General features: G+C 40.8%; 1 protein-coding gene across 4 annotated transcripts; it reads left to right on the top strand.

Moving 5' to 3' along the window:
- The first annotated feature begins 8517 nt into the window (after positions 1-8517).
- Positions 8518-13290, top strand: LOC136209334 (B3 domain-containing transcription factor VRN1-like). Of its 4 annotated transcripts, none has more exons than XR_010677495.1 (7): positions 8518-8772; positions 9716-10159; positions 10265-10446; positions 10608-10814; positions 11016-11065; positions 11784-11919; positions 12693-13290. XR_010677495.1 is itself a non-coding variant. In XM_066000772.1 (6 exons), exons 4-6 carry the CDS (start codon positions 10619-10621, stop codon positions 11802-11804), a joined length of 267 nt encoding a protein of 88 aa, XP_065856844.1. In that variant the 5' UTR covers positions 8518-8772; positions 9716-10159; positions 10265-10446; positions 10608-10618; the 3' UTR covers positions 11805-12082. The 4 variants fall into 4 exon arrangements, 1 of the variants encoding a protein (XP_065856844.1); XR_010677494.1 differs by having other exon boundaries at positions 12682-13290; XM_066000772.1 differs by lacking the exon at positions 12693-13290 and having other exon boundaries at positions 11784-12082.
- The last annotated feature ends 11671 nt before the right edge of the window (positions 13291-24961 follow it).

Raw genomic sequence — 24961 nt, 5'->3', positions numbered from 1 at the left:
AATTTCAAATTTTGCGAACTATTTAATTTAATTTAATAATTAGTTAACAGTAAAAATATTCTTTTAATGATTAAAAAAAATATTCTTTTAATAACATTTGAAGTTGATCCAACTTATCAACATTATGGATAAAATTGCACAATTTTAGACGTTATGACTAAAATTTCTCATAAGTGTATACCTTTTTTTGATTAAAGATTGGTTAGCGAGGAATGGTAAGCGGCAGACATCCCAGCTATGCTGGCACCGCCACCACAGACCCAAAAAAGCCCCGAACCAAATTTATTAAAAGAGTAAATAAATGTCATAATACAAAAAGAAAAAAGAATAAAATGAAGCTAAAGAATTAGGAAAAGCGATAAACGCAACATCCTACACGATCATGAAAAAAGACTGATCCACAAAAATCTGGGACAACATCCCACCAAGTCGAAGCTGTTGCCGTCCGTTCATAATTTGCAAGCGAATCCGTAACATGATTTCCTTCACGAAAAATATGAGACACCACAAAAGCCACAGAATCGATCTGATTTAAACAATTGAACCATTTTTGTCTAAGCAACCAAGGACTGAACAAGATTTAGATTTGAACATCTGCACAACATACATTGAGTCGCTTTCAAGCCAAATTTTCTGCCAACCTTTGTTGATAGCCATGTCAATGGCGTAAATAGCAGCAGATAGTTCAGCAAGATAAGCAAAGGAACTTTCAATCGGAAAGGCAAACGCACCAAGGCACATGCCATTATGCGAGCGATAAATACCTCCGCAACCCGCAGGACCAGGAGCACCCATGACAGACGCATCAGTATTGATCTTAATCCAATCCCTCGGAGGTGGTTGCCAAAAAATCGGAGTAATGTGTGGAGCCTTAGCAAGGCGCTTTTCAATCCCGAGCTCACCTAAGATTTGAAGTTCAACTTTCGAATTCCAAACGGAGCCCCGTCCAGTGTGAGCAGATTCACGAACAGCTCCCCAAATCCGTCTCAGCGTGATGGAAGTATCAACCCTCTCATCCTCAAAAATGGACCTATTACGAGCAAGCCATAGAGCCCAAATTGTATTAACAATTGCAGCCGCCCATAAATCAGCGATTTGAGTACTGAAACGTTGAATAACAGCATGATCAACTAGATTCTTAAGAGTCGAGTCTGTGTTAATTCATCTTCCAAACAATGAGCTAACACCATGCCAAATAAATTTGGAAAACCGACAGGAGACAAAAAGGTGGTCCAACGTTTCAGAATCTAACAAGCACAAACTGCAACGAGAAACAACTTGACAGCCGCGCAACTGAAGCTGATCATGTGTTGGCAAATACCCAAGATAAGCCCGCCATCCAATAAGCGAGTGTGCAGGAGGAACCCTCTGACACCTTAAAAAACGACTCCAAGGCTGTTGAGTAGGAGGAGATCTAAACCAAGCGTACAAGAGCTTAACAGTTAAAACCCCACTCGTAGCAGGCTTCCAAACACAAATATCAACATCGTCCCTACCCCGCCTAATATTCCGCAATCTATTCTCCACATCCGCAGGTAACACGGGCAGATTGTGCCAATTATTACCATCCAAATAATCCTCCACCAAATCAAAACAACGACGCTGTTGACTAGCAGATAGGCCAACCTGTGCAGCCAGTGAATGACGCATCCAGGCCCCATTCCAAAAATTAAGTTCAGAGTGCTGACCAATCCACCAAAAACAGTGATGCTCAACTTCAGAATAAATGGATTTTATCGAGCCCCAAATAGAAGAATTCATGATATAATGTCGTGCTTTATTGAGAAAACGAGTTCTAAGTAAGTTAAAGCAGAGAGACTTTTCTTGAAGAAGACCCCAAGCCATCTTTCCATTCAACGCTTTGTTTAGAATATATAGATTCTTGATTCCAAGACCTCCATCCTTGAAGTTTTGACAACAAATTTTCCAAGGGACAGTGACAAGCTTCTTGCAATTAATGGACCCAGACCAAATAAAATTCCTCATATGCCTAGTCATACGTGTAAGCAGCGCAGAGGGCCACTTATAAATGCTAAAAGAGTAAATGAAGCTACCAGTAATTACAGAATTTACCAGAGCCACTCTCCCAGCCATAGACAAACAATGCCCTTTCCATTTAGCAAAGTGAGCAGGCACCCTATCCATCAAACTAGTCAGATGTCGTGTCTTTGGTAAACCAAAAAACAAAGGGACTCCAAGATAGCGAAATGGAACAGACCCTTGACGAATACCAATAATATCAGCAAGACGATTACCACGTCCAGAAGAAACAAAGGAGCCCAGAAATAATTCAGATTTGTTCCAACTAACACACTGACCCGAGATAGATCCATACAACTCAAATACACCTTTAATAACAGCTAGATTACCCGAAGAGGCCCTGCAGAAGAGAAGAATGTCATCAGCATAAAATAAATGAGTCGGAAACACCTTTGCAGAAGTATATTGCATTGGAGCAAGTCGCCCAGTATCCATGAGGTGAAGCAACCAACGACTAAGAAAGTCCTCGGCAATACCAAACAATATAGGAGACAGCGGATCGCCTTGTCGAACTCCTCTTGAACATCTGAAATATCCCCTAATGGCTCCATTGTTCAAAATTGAAATCCGAGATGCAGATAAAACATTCAGAATCCAGTCTCTGAATTGAATAGAGAAACCAAAAGCGTCCATCACGGCAAGTAAAAAATTCCAATTTAAAGTGTCAAAAGCTTTCCTGATGTCAACCTTCAAGGATAAGTTCCCTCCAAAACACTTTTTACGAAGCATATTAGTGCCTTCAGAAGCAAGCGAAATGCATTGGTGAATACTTCGTCCAGGAATAAATCCAAATTGATTTTGAGAAACAATGCGAGATGCAATAGAAGCGAGTCTATCAGCCAAAATTTTTGCAATTATTTTATAACTAAAGTTGCTCATTGCAATAGGCCTATACTGATAAAGAGATATCGCACCCTCCACCTTCGGGATAAGGACCATAATACTGGAGCACAGGCCAGGATGTATCATGCCACTCATAAAGAAGCTTTTGACAACAGCAAACACATCAGCACCAACAATATCCCAAAAAGACTGAAAAAAGACCCCAGAAAACCCATCAGGTCCAGGAGAACTACTGTTATCCATTGCAAAGACTGCCATACGAACTTCATTCATATCCGGACAATGAGTAAGCAAATCATTATCCAAGTCAGAGACAAGATGTGGAACAACCTCATAAACTAGATCATAATTCTGCGGTAAGACCTCGTCATTTTTAAAAAGACTTGAATAAAATTCAGCAATATGTGTCCCAATTTGATTCGGATTAAAGACCAGCTCATCCTCAATTTGAAGCACCGAAATCCCAGAGGCAGCAGCTCGAATAGATGCCATACGATGGAAGAAGCTGGTATTTTGATCTCCCTCCTTAAGCCATCTAACTCTGCTATTGTCACGCAAAAAAACCTCCTTTCTATGCAAAATATTATCCAAGTGTGCATGAGCATTCATCTCCTCATGATGTAGTTCAGGAGTAAACCCATTCTCAGAGATTTCTGCCTGCACACGGGCCAGATCCGTCTCAGCATCAGTGAGACACATATCAATGTTACCAAAAACCACTTTATTCCAGTGACGGAGCACCGGCCGAAGTCGCCTGAGTTTATCGCATAAAGCTTGCATAGGAGGTAAGCTAGGATGCATTCCATTCCAAAAATCAGCAATCACCTCCCTAATCCCCCGGATGCAGAATCCACATAGACTGAAATCTGAATCTAGAGATAGGGCGATTCCCCTTGGAGCAGCTAAACATCAAAGGGCAATGGTCAGAGTGATGTCGCGGCAAAGCCAAACTGCAAATCGATTCCCAGAAGTCCGAGAATAAAGCAGATAATAAAACTCTATCCAGCCGACATTCAACCCGCGCAGAGCCAGACCTACCATTAGACCAAGTAAAGAAGGCCCCATGAGTAGGACCATCAACAAAAGAACCAGAATCAATAAAATCACGAAACTCCCTACAAGGACGCAAAGCAGGAGCCCGTCCCGATTTCTCATGAGATCCAAGGACAGAATTAAAATCTCCAAGAAGCACCCAATGCCCATTCAACCTATTTTGATGAGCCAAAATATCATCAAACATAGTGACACGTCTATTTGCCCAAATGCTCCCGTAAACAAAGCAGACAAAAGTATTTAAATTAGACAAACTCAGAATAACAAATTGTTCATGTCTGAAACAAATATTGGTAACCATGGAAGAATTAATCTTTGCAAAAACCCATAGAGTTGGAAGCTCCTTATTGTTTATAGCAATTAAAGACAAACCAAGCCTTCTCCAGAAGGCCTCATTAACAGAACTGAACTGCACCATAGGCTCAGCTAAACAAAGAAAATCCGGTTTATGAAGAGAACACAAATGATGCAAGTAACCCTGAGTATCCCTATTAAGAATACCCCTACAATTCCAGTAAAGAAAGATCATTTAAAACGGACCGGAGGTTTACTGGCTCGTTTGTTTCGAGCTGGCAAATTCTCCGTTGTTGTCATAATTTTTTCCCTCCGCCTTACTTTCTTAGTGTTAACTGTGTTCCAGCTATTGTCATCCTCCTCTGCCATATCAGCCCAGGATTTAGTACGGGATGATGATTCAGATGCTGAATCAGCTCCCTCATATCTAGTGAGAATATTGTCCATTCCAGGTGAATCCGGCCTATCAGTTTTATCACAACTGAATTCATCCTCCTTCCTAAGTTGCGGGCTGCTAGGTAGAACAACCTCCACCACACAACCAGTATCAGCAGGAGGCCTAAGCTCAAAAACAATCCGTGAAGTGGCATGTTGAACAGGCACCTCGGTCTGAATTGCATTAGGCTTTTTCACAAACTTCCTCTCCTGTGAAACCATTGTACGTTTTTTTTCAATAACCGGAGCCTCTAGAACCTTTTCCAATGGTTTTTTATTTTTCCTGCAGTCATAAGCCATGTGGCCAATGTTTGAACAAACTTTACAGAAGCTTGGTAATCTCTCATACACCACATCAATCCAAATTTGTTTTCCTTCTTTCTCAATGCCCATTTTAATAGGAAGCTCATTCATCAAATCCACATCAATTAACATTCTATCATAATGACCAAACTCACCTTCAAGAGTGGTATTATCAAATCGTATAAGCCCTCCAATACCCTTTGAAATATCTGAAAGAATATGAGGATCCCAATACTCCCATGGAAGAGAATATAATCTAACCCAAACCTGAGCATTTGTAGACTTCTCAGCATAGGGGTCAAAGTCCGGAACCCATGGTTGCAAACGAAAAGTACCTGGCTTAGTATTGATAATGCCCTGCGCTAGCAATTGATTCTTGATCTCCTGGGATCCCAAAACCACATGAAAAAAGCCTCTCCCGATAGATATCAGTCGCCAAGAATCCTTCAAACCCCAAACCTTTGTTAAAGTTTCCTTAAGAGAAAGAACCTTCCATGGGGCATCTCCTTTGTTTAAGATTAACCTGCCAATGAGAGATGAGGAGCAAAAGGCCGCACGCCTATCATAGGCAGATTGAGAAATTCTAACCGACCGAAGACCGCCAATATCAGAAATCACAGCAGACGAGCAAGGAGTCGGATCCAGATTCCCAGCAAGGACCTTCGCAAATGACCTGCCCTGCACCGCCAAATTAGGCTTTCTCAAAGGATCCTGTGAAATCGAAGCAATCTGTGGTTGCGGGATACGCGATTGCGAATTATGAAAAGGGGCCTTTGGATTAAAGAGAACCTCTATACCGAGGTAGTTATCTAGATAATCCATGGTGGATAAGTGTATACCTTATCCCCAAAAAAAAAAGTATAAATTATTTTATAATTAAAAACAATGTTAATAAAAAATAGTTGAATCATATTTAACATTTACACCTGCGCTTCTTTTATCAAAATTTTAGCTTGTTTTAAAAATAAAATGTATTTCATCAAAAAACAAAAATGTAAATGCATTAAAATGTAATTTTTTTTAGTGTAATATAAAAATAAAATTTCATAAAAAAATAAAAAATAACTTAATATTTCAATGTTAAATACATTTCTCCTTTTCTCTCCCGTGTTCTTTTTACCGCTTGTTTTTCTTTCCATTTTCATTGGGTGTTGTTAAACCCAGTCCCAAATTCCCACCTCTAGCCCTGTGAAAGGACGAAAATGCCCTTTCATGGGTTTTGGGTGGGGGAAAAGCTATTTTTTTCTCTCCCGACACACGGGCGTGTGGCTATCACGCCTCACCACGTGGTCGGTCGTGATAGACACACGCCTCACCGCCTGGTCGGGCGTGATAGCCAACTGCCCGACCTTGCAGTGGGGCGTGGGGCTATCACGTCCGATCACGTGGTCGAACGTGATAACCACATGCCCGCGTGTCGGGAGAGCAAAAACAATAGCTTCCCCTCCCCCCGCAAATAGGCCGTTAAACCCGTAACTACAGAATTGTACTTAAAACCTAAAAAAGCGATACAATTTAGTCCTAAAATCAGTAAAAATAATATAAGTTAATTAATAAATATTATTAATCACAACATATAAAACTAATATAATCTAGTCCAATTCTCTCTCCTTTCAGCGTATAGATTCTCCAAGTGATGAACACTCGGATGACGAAATAAACGCCATTGAGTGGCAATGGGAGGCACTGGAAACGTAGGATGTAAATGAAGACGTATGTAGTGATGATAACTCCCCAAATGACAAATCACAATCTCTCGCTCTGGTGGTCTTCCATCGTCCGAACGCATCGGCAGTATAGTGAAACATCCTAACTGTTGTGTAGTAAAGAGGAATATTACTGCGTTCAATACAGATGCAGCAGCATATAAGTCATCCGGACTCACCATCCAGTGGGACTCACCACAACTCGCTCCTGCCCATTTAATACGTGTGAGGGCAGCATCAAATTCGTTCCCGTATACTGGCGCATACAAATCACGGTTTGCCCACATCTCAATCTCTATGAGCACTCTCATCAACTTTCACTCATCTTGGTTATAGGTGATGACATTGGCTAAAACATGAAATCCACAGTTACCATCTGCTACAACATCATGGAATCCAGTAATAAATGGTACGATGAGACCTTGAACCCAATGTAAATGCTGGTAACCGGCGATATCCGCATAAAATCCGACTGAAAATATTAATATATGAAATTAATCAACAAAAATATATTTACTTTAACTTCAACATATATATTAATAAAATAAAATATACCAGGCATCTGGCTGTTATGCACAGATGAGGATGAGGAATGGCCTCGACTACGACTACTCCTCGAACCTGATGACCGTGCTCGACCTCGTTGACTGTACTCCCATGCACTCAGATTTCGTTTCGTTGATGAATTTCCCTTTGGTCTACCCCTAACAGTGTCTCTGACCTCAGGTTCTTTGAAGCCACTCTGTTCCGGGTTTATCTGATCATGAATGTACATCGATATGCTACGAACCATTGAAGGATCTAATTTTTCAACCTTTTCCACAAGAGATTGAAAAAATCGATGATCCTCAGCCCTGATGATATACAGCCTGCTGATGACAGTGATGTCCTCTATCTCCAGTAATCTCGTTCACCACCCAACCGCCCAATTCAGCCATTTCCACAACCTTTATCTGGAATTTGCAACCACAGTACTTTGTTTTTATATTCTTCCGTAGTACAACATCCATATCCATATCCTTTTTCCTTTTATAATTCTTAACACCACGAGCACATTTAACCAATATCCACTTTGACTTGCCCCCCGTCTTGTGCAACGCTGTGGTTAACTCGAACCCGATCCCAATTGCCGTCTGTTTTGCCCAGTTAATAGCTTCATGATATGTTTGAAATGTTTGTTTGGGAAAAAACTGCGAACTGTAATCTATGCCGTTTCCGTGAAATTCTTCCCACGAAACATCCTGTAAATGATAAATAACGAACATTACATTAAAAAACGTGACATTTCTACAGCGTTTCGGTGTCTAACCCCGAAAAACAGCCACAAACACACTCGGGCGTGTGAGCATCACGCCCCACCTTGTGGTGGGGCCTATGAACATCACGCCTCACCACGTGGTGGGGCGTATGGCTATCACACCTCACCACAAGGTGCGGCGTGATACTCATACGCCCCACCACGTGGTGAGGCGTGATGTTCATACGCCCGCGTGTCGAACCAGCAAAATTTTTTGAAAATCAGAGTACAGAAATCAAAGGAAGTTCAATCCGAAAAATACCTCGACTTCAGACACAGCATCACTCTCGTCTCTTCCCGGTGATAACGGATTGTCTTCCATCAAACGTGTCATCTTTGATTCGGATCAAAATGTATTTGGGAGACTTTGAGAGAGTTTGGGAGGGATTGGGAATTTTTAGTTTTTGGGAAAAGGGCGGTTACATCTTTTTCCGAGGCTGGAAGTGTGAATTTAGGGGTGGGTTTAGTAACCCACTTTTCATTTCCCGCTTGAGTTTATACCTTCCCCCTTTCTACTTGCCCTCTCCTCTGCGTTTCAATTTGTCCAACAAAACCCTAAAATCCCCATTCATATTCTCTTCTCAGATGACCCACCTGCCTCGGCTACACCATCGTCACCGCCACTTCCGTTCATCAGCTCCCTCCTCCTTGTTGGCTAGCCCCCTCTCCTTTTGCTATTTTTGAAGCTTCACGGAACGCAATCACAATGGTAGTCACTCATCGGCCTTTATTGAAGCCATTAGCCATTTGAAGCACGACCCATCCTCTCTCCGTTAAGATAACCGGGTCAATTCCACTTATGTAAGTGTGAATCCTAATTTTATGGAATTGAAATGAGATTTTGACATGAAATATGGAATTCTGGATGATTGAGTAAACATATGCCTAAGAAACATTTGATGTAACTTTGATTTGTGTCTTCCTCTACTCTACAATCAGTCTCTAACCCGAAAGGAAATCACATTTTTCAGTTCTGTCAATACACTAACCCTGTCCCTTGAAGTTCGAAACTTTGAATGCTTGGTAGATCGATAGCCTTAAATGACTGAATGCAACTATTCAAGACAGTGAAAAGGCACTAGATTGCTAATTTAAAAATCCACCTACCATTGATTAGATAACTTGTAGTATATAATGTTCATTGAAACAATGTTGTTTTAAATCTTGAAAAGCCTCTCATAATTGACTATAGAAGCAATTACATAGTAGTAAGTTTACTCATTTTCTGTAATTGAAGGATGATGCCATGGTTTGGAGCAGCTATCTTTTAATTTGTTTGTCGTTGTTCATGAATCTGTTGTAAACTTGTAGCTTAGTTGGCATTTTTTTTATTTAAAGTTTCAAAATGGTTATTTGGTATTTTGTATTTTATGTTTAAAGTTTCAATGTGGTATACCACATAGATAAACTTGAGCGATTTATTAGTTGGCTGCCAACATTTTTTATACTGCACTACACGTCAATTTTAATCAATGGCAACATATGGTGCTAAAAGTTTTGCAATGAGGCAGAGCATCTTGAGAATTTTCTTGTTTTTGCACGTCCTGAAGGGTACTGTTCAAACTGCTTCTTATATTTGAATATTCTATCTTGTTTTTCTTATATAAGTTGTGATGATGAGCAATGCACCAGTCATCTGTTTTTGTATTTTCTCTTTTCCTGCCCTGTTTTCTCCAATTTTGTTTTCGTTGACAATGCAATGTAGTTGAAAATGAGAACTAATATTTTATGTTAACTTATTTAGGCAGTCCGATAAAGTTTATATGCTAATTGGAGAAGTGCTGAAGAAGTTGGCTTAAGTGGCAACATCACATTGGAAGTTCTTTACATCTGAACTTTCAGTATTAGCTCATAGTTTAAGCAATTTAACTGTCAGTGAACTTGTCACCTTGAGGAATACACACATGTTGGGTCTCAGTTCTGGATCCATTGCTGGTACTGCTCGACTTCAGGTGCTACAGGCACTCAACTCACTTAACTCTTCTAGTGTTGATGAGAATCTGGCGGCTGGAAGGTGATGAATAACAAGAGGAGCAAATCATTATGTGGAACTTAAATGTTGCACGAGAGAAATTGGGCAAACAAAGAATTTCAGAGTTAGAACAACTGTTGGCTACGGATTGGGCAAACACAGAATTTCAGAGTTAGAACAAGGAACATCGAAATGATGGAGTTAAATGTGGATCCGGTAAGATCTTTGCAGCATTTGGATTCTCTTTCCATAAAATGATGCTCTCAAAACCCTTCTCTCTTGTATTTATTTCTTTTCTAATAGTGAATTTATCAAGTTCAGGTGAAACATGATTTGCTGAATGTGAAGAAAAAGAAATAGAAATTATTAAGAGTAGAAAGTTCAAATATGCCGACGCTACCCCAAAAAGTGAGAGGGCAATGACTGTTGCTAGGAAGTACATGCCTAAAAATCCTTCTTTTATGGTTTCGTGGCGTCCATATAATTTTCATAATACCATATTGGTAAGCCTTTATATGAGATGTCAATGAATGAAGCCTTTCAGTTTTTGGATTGAAATAATATATTGTTGTAGCAATTTCAAAAAAAAAAAGATATAGCTGTAGCTCACCCTACATTGTATTGCATTTTCTGCTGATTAGTTTTTCCGGGTATCTAAATGAAGCTCGTAGGCATATGAAACTTCAAGTTGCTGATGGAAGGGAGTGGGAAATTCATCTCTATAAAAGAGGGTTTAACTTTTGCGATATTGGACAAGGATGGAGTGCATTTTCTATGGACAATAATCTAGAAAAAGGAGATGTTTGTGTTCTTGAGCTGCTAAAAAATAGAGGGGTTGTGAAAGTTTCAATATTTCGTGCATCTGAAGATGGTACGTATGAGAATAGAATCTAAAGTTAAAAGGTACTCTACGTTACCCCCATTGATTGGTTAGCTCTGTTTATTAGGTAGAAAATTCATAAGTTTAACTAATGTTGATGAGAAGTCAATAGTTTCTTAATTCTTATGCTTCTCTTCCTTTCTATCTTTTAATTTGTCCTTTTTTTTAAACTTTTGCACGATTTTCTCACAGAAACCCCAGCGATATCACAATTCATGTTGCAGGAGCTTCCTTTTCATTGCGTAAGGTTTCGTTCTTTATTTCTTAAATTTCATTAGAAATTGAATGAGTTCCTCCAAAATATAGCGAAATGAATGTTTCCAACAATTGTTTTTGTCTGCTTTTTGCTACTGTTTGGATTGATGTTATAGTTAATGGATGTCCAAACTAGATCCATTTGGTTAAATCGAGCAACACCAGGATTAGGTTGTAATTGGAGGTTTTGACTGGAGACTCTTCAAGGATGACCAACTTACCAAACATATGTCCCTCTAGCGGAAAAAGGTTACTGGCAGGTTTGGTGGAGTTAAAAGTTTTTTTATTTTGTCTATCTTATTCTGGTCAACAAAGTGCTCAATTACTAGATTAGGATGGGAGATATATTTAACTCCAGAATTTTACTTTTCGTGCAAATATTTAACACTAAAATGTCACTCTGGTAACTGTCTCAGTCAGCTCTCACTTCAGAGCTTTTGTGGATGTACATGATTTTCTCTCTGTTGATGAAAATGCTCATTAGTTGTCATACTGTTTTTTACAAATTATTGTGTTGATTGCCCTGGCTCGTTCATGTTTCTAATAATGATAACAACCCCATTTCTCTCTATCTGGGAACTTCTTTTTTGCCTCATGTTGGAGAACAGTTTAATCTGAATCCTCCAGCAATAACAAATGCAGGTTTCTCGTTTCTTCCACTCAAAATAAGTTGATTTTATATGACTAATATTGTTTTTATTTCAGGGAATTTTACAACATCATTGAGATATCCATATCTTCTGTCTGCGGCATAGTGTTCAATGAGAATGCTCAAAGTTGATTGGATAGTAGGCATTAGCTTATGAACAAAAAAACAAGAAATTGTAAACTGTCTTCTAAGGTAACCACGTTTTCTATCTCTGTTTTCAAAAGAACACTTTGAAATAATCTGTCGAGGTTCTTGGTACTTGGAATTGCATATGCTTTGGTTGTTTTGTCAAATATCGAATTGTTTTAATCACGGGATAATTTAATGTGTAGTTTCCTAGTGCGAATTATGGTTTGTCTGTCCTGTCTTACTGATACCTTTGATTAAATTTAGTTATTTGTTTGTCTAGAACGGTATAAGCATCAATTCTGAGTGGTTTGATAGAGTTTGTTGTAAATTCATCTTGATGTTGGATTTTTACTATAATATCCTACAATTTTTGTAACTATACCTTCTGAGAAACTATAGTTTATTCATCATGCTACACACTTGGAGTTTTCAGTAGATTTTGGAAAAGAAAAGCATAGTTCTTCGTTTCCTTTTTTAAATTATATTATCAAAATAAACTTTTTAGATGCCATAATTTACATTTTCAATGAGTCGGAATCTTCGTGAAACATAAGACGCCACAAAGTTAGCCAGACAAATTTAATATGCAATTGACTAAAGTAATTTTCAATATGAGATTCTTCTCTCTTGATCCTAATATTACCGATTTCGGCTTTATTCATCCTCAATCAATTAAGAGGGCATCAGACTTTGAGCAACCTACTTTGTTCTTTTGTAGTTTTTGGTATTGTTTCAATTTCAGATTTTGGTAATTCATATGCTTAAACTTATCTACCATAGAACCTTCTCATATATGTTCATTAACAATATTTTTCCTTCATTCAGTTCATAACCAGTCACTTTGCCAAGGAGGAATCCTAAAACTTCAATAACTTCCTCGCAAATGGCCGATTTTGAGTTGGTATATCTTATTTATATTCCACCTAATTATGCTTCTTTTTTTTGGTTTTTACTATTTGGTGGCTTTGATATAGGTTGGAGACTGATTTGTTGATTTTAAAAGAATGTGTATCTAATTGACTTCTAATATATAGAATAGGGTGCAAATTGAACCTTAAGCCAATATAGTATGTGAAGCTTACAAATTGAAGAATGTAAGCCCTGTTTTGCTGTTATATATCACAGGGCATAAATTGAAGAATGTAAGCCCTGTTTCGTGACTAGTAACTAACAATCGGCTAAAACATCTGCACCCTTTCATGTGTGAATTTCTGGATGCTGGAGTAGGATACTATAATGACGCCTTAGTGTATTGCAGTTCTAGCATCTATTAGACAAGTTGCTATGAATTTATCATAATTTCTTAGGCAATTTGGCATCTAATGTGAAACCAATTATTGGACTTATAGCTATCACATGAACATTAGACTTTATCAGAAATTACTAGTTTATGTGTTTGACCTTGTTGACGAAGGCCAACTCATAAAAGGTAAATTTTGGTGTTAATAAGAGGCTGATGAGATCTTGTTACGAATAAAATTGATATATACTTTAGACATCACTAAAGAAAGTGTATAGGCACATTATATATTGATACTGCACAAGGCTTAACAATATAAGTAAAATATCTTTTATGTAATTCTATGAATTGGCTTTTGAATCATGATTGCATTTCATTAGAAAACTTGAATAGTTTTCTTTGCAAAAAGAATAGTTAATAATAATGCATGAAAAAACAAGACTCTAGTTTGCTTAAATAATAAGTGTTTCTCTTATTTGATTTGCTATTATTTTTATTTTTTTTTAGGTTTTCAGTTCAAAGTTAATATTTATGGATACATTGATATTTTGTAATTATCTTAACATATTAAGATGAATTTGATGTAATTTTTTTGACACACTATGGCTATAACTAGCTAGTGCATTTTATAAGTTGTTAAATGCTTTTTATGATTGGTTGTACAATTTCAAATTTTATGCTAATTAATGACGAATTTTGTTTTATTATTATTGTTTAATTTATAAACTTTTCTTATTATAATTTTGTTAAGATATCATATTTTGTTAGAAATATCAATTTAATTTAATCAAAATCAATTAATGAATTTAATCTCATTTTTTTTGTAAGAAGGGAAGAAAAAAAAAAAAACAAACAAAAACCTAACCCGGGATCAGTCTAGGAAGACTGACCCCAATCCTATCCTCAAGAAGAGAAGGTAACAGAAAAGAAGGAGGAACGGAAAGGGTAGAAACACCTAACATCCCCCCATGCCCAGCAGCTGCCAAGCGATCCGCCACACGGTTTTGCTCCCTATAAATATGGGAGAAGGTAAGAGAATCGAAGGCAGGACGAAGCCTCAAGATGGCTTTAATGAGATTCTCACTCTTAAGACAAACAGCCTGTCTATCCGAAATCCTGTTGATAGCCTCCAAATTGTCAGACTCCACTGAAAGTCTTTTAACACCCATGCGAATGGCGAGTTTAATGCCAGACAAGATCCCCCAGAGCTCCACAGTAAAGGAGGAGCCCGTACCTAAGTTATGGGTAAACCCAGCCAGCCAGGCGCCACCAGCATCCCGAAGAACTCCACCAGCAGCAATTCTGCCATTACTAAGGCAGGAGCCATCCGTATTCAACTTGACAACCCCTTCCCTAGGCTTCCTCCAACCAACTAACTGGACCTCTTTAACCGGGGAGGGGTGAACCAGGGGCTCTCCTTCAAAACTCTTTGTAATAACAGAGAGTTTTTTCGAGAAGTAAAACCGGAGGTCAGGAATAAAGACAGTCTTCTCAGCAAATAACTCTTCATTCCTCCATTTCCACATTTGGTGACAAATAATAGCGAAGAGAATAGCCCCGTGCTCCATACTGGCCAATAAATTCCCATTAACGCCTTCAGAGAACCAGTCAATATCAGAGAACCCCATAAAGGAAGGAAGGATGTGGTGAGGAAGGACCCCTTCCCAAACCTTTCTACTATTCGGACAATCCCTCAAGGCATGGCACAAGGTTTCCACATGGCCGATGCATCTGCTACAGGCACCAGATACAGCCAAGTGCCTTCTGTGTCTATCTGCATTCGTGAGGAGCCTGTCTTTGACTCCCAGCCATAAGAAACTCCTAATGCGGTAGGGGAATTTGAGGGCCCAAATGGACTTCCAAATTTCCAAGGGAGGATCAGCCGTATTAGGGGTAAAAGCTTCATAGGCCGGTTTGCAAGAATAAGAACCATTATTAGTCAAGGTCCAGCAGTGTCTGTCCTTATCCTCCTCCTGATTACTAATCTTCACACCTCTAATATTAAGGAGGGTCTCCAAGCTAAGAAAGGATTCGAACTTAGACCAGATCCAGTCTCCCTCCGAGTCCACCACATCAGCAATTCTCCAGGAGAGGAGATCATTCGGCGGAGGGGCGATGCACACCTCAATCAACGGTTTGTCACCAATCCAGGTGTCATACCAGAAACTAATGGATCTCCCATTACCCACCTCCAAGCCAATCCCCGTACAGAACTCAGCAAAAACAGCACTAAGCCCTTTCCAGAGGAAGGAACAGCTGACAACCCTCTCCTTCGGGCCACCAAAGATTCTATCTTTCCTATACTTGCCGCACAAAAGACGAACCCAAAGGGAGGAGGGGGATTGCCACATTCTCCAAAGAAGCTTCATTAACAGGACTTTATTATTGTCCTTAGCTTGCCTTATACCAAGACCCCCCCCTGCTCTTAGGCTGGCAGGCTTCCTTCCAAGGGACCAGGTGAATCTTCCTCCCATCCCCAGACTCTCCCCATAGAAAACGCCGATTAATTTTATCAATGTCGTTGAGGACCGGCTCAGGGAGCTTACAGGCTTGCATGATGTGATTTGGAGCAGCGCAGTTGATAGACTGGATTAAAGTAAGGCGACCTGCAAGGGAAAGAGAATTAGCTTTCCAGCTAGCACACAAACCGTTAGATTTGTCCAAAATGTCTTTAAAAGAGGCTTTGGACACCCTGTCACTATGAAGAGGGACCCCAAGGTATTTCCCAAACGATTGAGTCAGGGGAATGCCAGACATCTCACTCAGTCTTCTACACAAGCTATTATCCATATTCTTGGAACAAAGCATACGGGATTTATGGATGTTAATCTTCTGGCCAGAAGCCTCACAAAAGCAGTCGAGGATATCCATCACAGCCTTAATTTGTTCCTCATTACCCTCCACAAAAAGCATGACATCATCAGCAAAGAGTAAATGGGTAACAGGGGGGCAATGTCTGTTGATGGAAACAGGGTGGAGAGTCCCTTTGCTCACCGCCTCTTGGATCAGGTGAGACAATCTTTCCATGGCAATAACAAAAAGGAAGGGGCTCATAGGATCCCCTTGACGAATACCCCTGGACGGAGAGAACTCATCCGACATATCCCCATTGATCATAACCTGGAAAACAGGAGAGGAGATACACTTTCCAATCAAATTCCTCCAGTTCTTCGGGATACCAGCTTTGGCTAAACTATCCAGAAGAAAGCTCCAGTTCAACCTATCATAGGCTTTCTCCAGATCCAGCTTGAGAGCCACGATCCCTTTCTTGCCTTTCTTAATCTTCATAGAATGGACAACCTCCTGGGAAATAACAACGTTATCCATCAATTGTCTTCCAGGAACAAAGCTCCCTTGATTTTGGCTGATAATATCCGGAAGGATCTTCCGGATTCTATTAGCCACAATCTTAGTAATAGCTTTATACAAGACATTACAAAGACTGATGGGTCTCATCTGGAGAAAGGAAGAAGGCTTGGCAACCTTAGGAATCAAGACAAGGAGGGTTTTATTAACCAAACTGATATCGTTCGAACCACCAAAGACACCTAACACAAAGCTGTATATACCCTCTTTAACAGTGTCCCAGTGTTTATGATAGAAACTAGCGGGGATACCATCAATACCAGGAGCCTTAGTGGAACCGATGCTGGAGAAGGCCAGATCAATCTCTTTAAGCTCAATGGGATGGAAAGCATTATTAATAGCATGCTCCCCCAAACGAGGAAAGGAAATGCCAGAGTGGGCACTCTCTAGGTCCACAGCTTCCTCTCTGAACAGGTCCTTGTAGAAATCAAGGGCAAGGCGCCGAATGTCCTCCTCCTCAAAAATCCACTCACCACTAGCGTCTTTAATAGCCTCGATCCTATTTCGATGTCTCCTAATGATCGTTGAGAGGTGGAAAAACTTGGTATTCCGGTCCCCGTCTTGAATCTAAGCCTTCCTAAATTTCTGGAACCACAGAAGCTCTTCCTGTCTAAGCACAGCTTCCAACTCGTTCTGAAGAGCTCTTAGGTGACCATTCAGGCTATGATCAAAACGAACCTCCAAGCAACGCTGAACACCTTCCATTCTCCTCAAGAGTTTGTTCTTCCTCCTGATAATATGACCAAAAGTATTTTTATTCCAAACAGCCACATTCCTCCTGAATTCCTCAGTAGCGAGGAGAACATCAGAGTGGGGATGCCAATTGCTTTTAACGAAATCCTTAAACTCGAGGTGAGACTCCCAAGCCACCAGATACCTAAAAGGTCTATTACCTTTCAGCCGATTTCCTTTGACCAAATTAATGAGGATAGGGCAATGGTCTGAGTGACGGAAAGGGAGATTAAGTACCTTGACCTCAGGAAACCTATAAATCGCTGCAACATTAGCGTACACCTTATCCAACCTAACAAACACACTATTCCTTTTCCAGGTAAATTTGTGGCCAGCAGCACCCAGGTCCGAAAGCCCGCACATATCCATACTTTGCTTATGATTAAGACACCGGTTCACATAATGATTACCCCCTCCTCTCTGATCACTCAAGAGGGCAATGTCATTAAAATCCCCGGCAACCAACCACGCCTCCACCATGTTAGAGCTAAAAGAATGAAGGATCTCCCACAACCTTCTTCGGTTAGTCGAAACAGGATCAGCATAGACGAAGGTAATAAAGAAGGGTTTATTACCCGGGTAACACACCTTACTATGGATGAATTGACTGTCCATAGTAACAATATCAATATTGACTTGACCTGGCTTCCAAAAGAGCCAAATCCCCCCTGCCCGGCCAGTAGCCTCCGACCTGACGCAATTCCAATTCTTAAACTTTCTAACCACCTCATCTGCTTTGGCTCCACTAACCTTGGTCTCAAGAAGGACAAAGCAGGAAGGGTTAAACTGTTTAATGAGATCATTGACATGAATGCGGGTAGCCTTGCTCGCCGCACCTCTAACATTCCAAACGAAGAAGTCCATCAGAGGGGGAGACTACAGACGCAGGCCCAAACCCTAGATCAGGTATTTGTTCGGGGCTCCGGAGAGCCTAGAGGCGGTCCTAGAAGGACCCATTTTATCCAAAGAATTCAAACCATGAAGGTTCTTTTTAGGTTTCCCTTTGGGATTCTTCATGTTTAACTTACTCACTCCTATAGTCTTACCAATAGGAGCATCAACAGGAGGATGTAGAGTACTCGCCTCCCTACTCAAACCCTTCCCAGCTGACAGGATAGACTGGGGAATCTCTTTGCCTTTAGCAGAAGCATTAGAGACAAAGAGAGGATTAATAGAATTACCCAGACTAGAGGCATGCTCTACCGACTCCAGACCAGGCATGCTTAAATCAATCTGCTTATCAGAAGGATCCGAGTCCTGATCTTCCTCCATAGACAAAACACCGAACCTTGACCCGGAACCCGAAGCTGAGTCCACTCCAGTCTCAATCCCCTTCTTAATATCTGGGGGTCTGACCTTGATCTCAGGAGCAATTTGGAGAGTAGTCATCTTCGTACTGATATCTGGTGAATGATTAGCATTAACATTAGCCTGTGGCTTCCTTCTCACTGGCCTCTTGGCAAGCATCCATGGGCCAAAGCTCCTTACTTCCCCTTGACTCTTCTCAGCTTCACCTATGATAGGTTGCACCAACTCCTCCACGTCCTTCCTCCTCTTAGGACAACCCTCAAGGGTATGGCCAAACATACCACATTCATAGCAGATGTTGTGTATACCTTCATATTCAATATGATAGACCTTGTTTTGAGTACAGAACTGAGAAAGAAGAGGCTTAGCGAGATCAATATCGATACAGACCCTGGCAAACTTGCCTCTCAATGCCCTAATGGTAGTCTTATCAACATGGTGGACTTTCCCAGCAAGGCTACCAATCTTGTTCAGGAACCTATCACTGTAGTATTCAAGAGGTAGGCCCGGGAACCTAACCCAAGTAAGGATCCTGTTAACAGAGCAATCATGGGGATCAAAATTTGGGACCCAAGTGTTGGTCCCTTGTTTAGTTGCAAGTATAGTTCCAAGGGGGGGTTAGGAACTATTTAAACTTTTTTCGCAATTTAGGCAGACTTCTTTTTCTAAAGAAAAAGGTTTGAACAGCGGCGCTGAGTAAACAGCAAGATACTGGCTTAGTCAACAGGTGACTAGGTCAGTTCCTCAGCTTGAGTCAGGAGATAGCACTTGGAGTCTATTCCTGAACTCAGACGTTCAACGCGCACAACTCAACTTGACCTCTTTACTTAGTCAGTTTTGATTATTTAAAGCAAGCAATATAAATTAGGAGTTAAGGTTTAGAAATACTTCACTCAGCAGATTTATCCAGGTTCGGCTTCTTCTAAGCCTACGTCCTGTCCCCGGAACACTTCCGAGATTTCGAATCCTCTATTGAGCTCTTTAAAGGTAGAGCCTCAAACCTTTTACAATATCAGCAATTGAGTATGACAAGAGTACCTTCCTCTATACTTCTACTCAATCCTAATCTCTCCGTTGAGTACTTAAAACCGAGTACTCAGCCTCTCCTTTCTATTTCTAGAAATGATAAGTGTTTTTGTCCTAATACAAAGATGTGCTAAGACACTTTAGACGATTTACAATCACTCTAGACTTTTACACAAATATGAAAATGTAGTGTAAGAAATTTGATTTGCTTCTTGCTTGCAGAACTTGTAGAGATTTGGTCAGCGTAATGGCTTGATCAAGTTCTGTGTGTTGTGAAGCTTGTGATGGCACTATTTATAGAGACGTCTGGTCATTCGGTCATTTCGAATTTCAAAATAACCGTTGGAGGGAAACGGCTATATGTCGTTGTCATCCTGACTTGCACAGAGCTCTCGGCCAATCATAATCGTGTATCTTCTGTCCTCGGTCAGCATAGCAGATGGTCTCTCCTTTTATGGTAAAGTCAACTGGACAGCATACTGTGTCGTCTGAACTTTGCCAAAAGAGGAAACACTTTATCTGGAAGTTTTCCTTTGCCAGCTGCTGTCTTGTACGCTTTGTCGAGACTACTCAGCAGCTTCATCTTGAAGTTGTTCCCGAAGGTCTTCTAGATCCTTCGCGGGCCGAGTGTACTGAGTTGTTTAACTTGGGCCTTGGTTTCCGTATTGGGCTTGGGCCTTCCAATCCTTATGACTTATAACATTTATACTCAACATTGAACAAACACATTAGTAGAATAAATCAAAGCATTTAAACTTAGTGTGTTTAGGATATGTGTTATAATTTATATTTAAACAATTTTGTCAAATCAAAATTATGTGGAAAGGTATTTCAACAAACTCCCCCATTTTGATGTTGGCAAAACTATTCAGCAAGGCATTCAGTATGAGCTCCCCCATGATAGTTGACCTTATATCATTCAGCAAACTCCCCCGTAAGGGTTGCACTACTGACTTAGTTTTAATTGCATCATTTAAGAATTTAAATGAGTGAGTCTAAGGTCAGTTTTTAGGTGTAGGTCAGCTATATTACATATTCTATTTACTCAGTGTTAAGCGGAAGTTTTAGATATACAGAGCGCGCTGAGCAAATTATTGTTCAATGAGTTCTTTATCAGAATGTTTCATAAGATCATAATATGATGTCAAACATGTTATCAGCATATCATTTAGTCAATAAATATTATAAGTGTTAAGTATGGCTGATGAAGATACAAAGTAACTCAGTACTATAAAAGCATATATCATAACTCAGTATTGAAATCAGGAAATAAAGTATGATATATATATTGAGAGAAGTCAGCAAGTATATAGACAAAAGAAGTAAACTAGACAAAATGGGTTACACAGATGTGGCTTAAGCATGCTAGTCTATCTATTTCTTTTTCTTGCCCTGTGACTGACTTCGCTCGTACTGACGTCGCTCATGCTGAGCTCTGGCAGCTTGCGCTTTCTCCCCCGTTTTGTCAACTTCAGGGAGCTTGAACGCATCGGTTAAGACAGCACGAGAAAGTTCTTGTGAAAGCTCTTTTAGTTTGTCAGCACTTTCGTTCACGCCATCAAAAATGGCAACCCCATCAGCTGAGACTTCTACTGGTATATGAAGATCAGCAGCACTGAGCATATTTACACTGAAGGCTTGAGCTTTGGCTTGCCAGATGAGAGCTTCAGAGAGGCCAGCGAAGACTTGGTGGAATGTCTTCAGAAGTGCTGAGTCATAGTGATGTCGTTGAATATTATTATGACGGATATGGTTGAAGGATTGTTGTGCGAGGGACAGCAATTCATTCTGCTTCAACGCGTCAGTATCCATTTCTTGCTTGTTCAGGTTAAGTAGCCTGACAGCCTCACTGATTTGCTCAACTGAGCACTGACTATAGGACACCATTTGCTCATTTGTCTTAAGTTGCTCAGTATGCAGCTGAGCAAAAAGCATCTTCAGTTCTGAGGAAGTGGCGTAGTCAGTGTTCACAGCAGATAACCTCTGGACTTGCTGATGTAGCGAGTTCAGATGTTGAATTGTGGACAGTTGAATCTCTGCCAACTTGGCAAGTGAGTCTTGCTTTGCTTACTGGGCTTGAAATGATAAGACGACATTCAGCAGGTCCTTGAGTCCCTTGACTTCGTTGAGAAGTAGAGTGACTTGGGAGAGCTGAGTTGTCTCTGGGAATGAGGATCCAGCAGCAGGTGAAGCAGACTGTTGAAGATCTTGGATGAGAGCTTGCACTGAGTCGATGAGCTTCTTGCCGGACTCAGTGGCATCCCTATGTACATCCGTATGACCAGAAGAGAAGGGTGTGAGAGGAGTACCCTGGTCAGTGACAGGATGAGTTTGCTCAATCTGCACTTGAGATGGAGGAATTGTTGTGTGATCGGCAGAGAGATTGGTTGTAGAGGTGTTAACTCAAACACTGTCTGTGCTGACGGCAGAAGGATGGGGAGTCAGCACCATGATTGAGGAGACAGCATGAGCAGTGGTCGGTTCAACCTGACTGGTTGAAGTATTGGAAGTATGATGCTCGGCATGTTCCTGTTGAGAAGAAACAGAGGCTTGTTTTTCTAACGGCGTTGTAGTAGAAGAAGTTGAGGGCCGTTTGAAAAATTTTAATTGGACGGTAGAAGGATCCTTTGTTGTCTTGGAGAGGACAAGTTCAGGAATAGATGGTGATTGCAAAGGGGGTTCACTGACCATTTTCTCACTAGCCTTAACCAGCTTTCGCCTTCTACGTGGTGGAGAGGTATGATGAGCAGGTTCTTCTGAGTGAGTAGGTTCTTTTTCCTCATTATGGGTCTGGTCAGCTTGATCCACTTGCTCAATTCCAGCAGCTAAATCAGTGTCAGTCTGCACAGCTCCACCAGCTAACCCAGTGTTAGCATCCTCAGCTTCAATTTCGCTGTCATACTCTTCAGACTCCTCAGCGTCATCCTGACCGCTGGTTTCATCGTCTTCTTCTTCTTCTTCAGTATTATCTCCATCAAGTTCTTCCTCAACTTGGGAGATGAAGTGGTCATCTAACTGGACCTCAGGTTCCTCAGCATCAGTACCTTGGCATTGAGTGAAATGAGAATCACCTGGTACAATAAAATCTGTCGGCATGACGTCGAGAGGTGCCAGTGTTGAAGACTTCTGCTTCTTCTGAGATAGCTCAGCAGCTTCCTCAGTGTCAGGCTCATCTTGCCTGCTTCTCTTCTCAGCTGACTTTCCAGCTGACCTCTGCCTCTTTGCTGGAGACACAGTATTAGGTGCCTCATCAGATTTTCTCTTGCGAGAAACTGGGGCCTTAGTTCTTCGCCCTTTCTTAGGCTCAGCAATAGTCTCCTTAGTCTGATCAGCTTGGCCAGCAGCAGCAGCAGCTTTTCCTTTCTTCAAGGGCTGTCCAAATTTAAGTGCCCTCAGCGAGGCAGCTGTGATTTCAGTTCCTCTAAAAGATTCCTCACCTTCGAGGTCAATCTTGTGGTCGATGAGGATCCTGGTGATGATTGATCCCAACCTCATTGTACCCGTGCTGCGTAGGAACCCAGCAACTAAGAAAACTGGCATGTTGATGGGGGTGTACGTCAGCATGTGCCATATGAAGCACTGTTCAAAGTTGGTTGCTGATGTAGTGCAGTTGATCTTTGGGTAAATGAAATAGCTCAGCAGGTAGTGAGCCATCTTCTGATGCTGTCCTATTGAAGATGCTGAGATCTCTCCTGAGTGACCCTCAGGTTTGCAGAAGGTATGGACGTAGTCGGTCTTGTCCTGATCTCCTGACTTTCTTAGCCTTACTCCCTCAGTTTTGAGCTGGAGGAGATTTCCTATGTACAGAGGGTTGATGAAGATGGTTTTCCCTTTTACTTCAGTGCTCAGGTAGTCGACGGAGTCACTGGCAACCTTGAGGTTGTGGTAAAATTCCCTCACTAGGTCAGGATATGTCTCATCCCTGACCGAGAATAGCCCAGTCCATTCATTCTTGGAAATCCACTCAGCAAATGGCTGTTCGTTCTGTACAAAGTGCTCTGAAACCCATCTAGAGGGTTCTACCTTCCATTCACGTACATTGTCGAAGACCTTTGAGTAGGTCCTGATCTTAACAGCTTTCCCTTGGCCAGAGGTTTGGCCAGTTTTACCCTTGCTCGGTGTAGAGGGGTTTCGTGAAGGTTCATCGGAGCTGGACTTTTGGTGGCCGGCACCGGAGACGTTGAAGGATAGCTTAGTCATTCTTTTAAGATGGAGAGAATAGAGGTATTTGAGAGAGAGAAATTTGAGTAATTTCTTAGCCTTAAGAATTTGTTAAGCGTAAAGAGTAAAAAATGGGGAAATGCCCATAATTTATAGACAAGTTGAACGGTGTGGATCTTAACCAAATCCATGTGTCAGTTTTGCCTTGGGATCATGTACCGACAAGGATCCTAGCATTTATGACACATTACGGCGAATACGTCATCCTAGGTTATACGCGTGCTTGGCATTTATGCTAACAGATTAATCACTCAGTATTTAGAATGTCAAGCGTTTGATATTCTGAGTGGTTAGTGCATTATTTAAGGATGATTTTAAGTTCAAGTTCTAAATTAATTTACTCAGTGTGCAAGTTTACTCAGTATTGTATATTCAGTCAGTTTCAAGGAGATACTCAGCAAACAATAAATCATTCAGCATGTAATTCACTCAGCATTCAATATTCATTTAGCACAGGAATTTACTGAAGAGGATTAAACATACCAATTGCTTCTCTCAGTATGCTGAACTGCTCACGTGCCAGTGGCTTCGTGAAGATATCCGCAAGCTGTTCGTCCGTTGGGACAAAGGTCAGCTTAATCTCACCCTTGAGTACATGGTCTCTAATGAAGTGATGTCGGATGCTGACATGCTTCATTCTGCTGTGTTGTATTGGGTTCTTGGACAGATCAATTGCACTTTTGTTGTCACATTTGACCTCAATTGTCTTCGTTTGAACACCATAATCTTCAAGTTGTTGCTTGATCCATAGGACTTGAGCAACACAGTGACCAGCAGCAATGTACTCAGCTTCAGTGGTGGACAAGGCTACTGACGCCTGCTTTTTGCTGAACCAGGATACAAGACAGCTTCCTAAAAAGTGGCATCCTCCAGAGGTGCTTTTACGTTCCAGCTTATCTCGTCCATAGTCAGCGTCAGTGTATCCGATAAGTGTAAAATCATGAGTATTTGGATACCACAAACCTGCGTTCACTGAGCTTTGCAAGTATCTAAGGTTTCTTTTTACAGCAATGTAATGAGATTCCTTAGGGTTAGATTGATATCTAGCACAGTAGCATACTGAAAACTGAATGTCCGGTCTACTGGCTGTTAAGTAAAGTAGAGAGCCTATCATACCTCGATATAACTTGTTGTCTACTGACTTACCATTCTCATCAGCGCAGAGGACAGTGTCAGTGCCCATAGGAGTGGATATTGGCTTGCAATTTTCCA

This window comes from Euphorbia lathyris, chromosome 10, assembly GCF_963576675.1.
Source record: "Euphorbia lathyris chromosome 10, ddEupLath1.1, whole genome shotgun sequence".
Lineage (NCBI taxonomy): Eukaryota > Viridiplantae > Streptophyta > Magnoliopsida > Malpighiales > Euphorbiaceae > Euphorbia > Euphorbia lathyris.
This window is presented reverse-complemented; position numbering and strand designations above follow the sequence as displayed.

Coding starts and splice junctions, on each gene's coding strand:
- LOC136209334 (XM_066000772.1), top strand. CDS start 10,619: ATGAAACTTCAAGTTGCTGATGGAAGGGAGTGGGAAATTCATCTCTAT. Junction 10,815..11,015: donor ATTTCGTGCATCTGAAGATG/GTACGTATGAGA, acceptor ATTTTCTCACAG/AAACCCCAGCGATATCACAA. Junction 11,066..11,783: donor AGGAGCTTCCTTTTCATTGC/GTAAGGTTTCGT, acceptor TTTTTATTTCAG/GGAATTTTACAACATCATTG.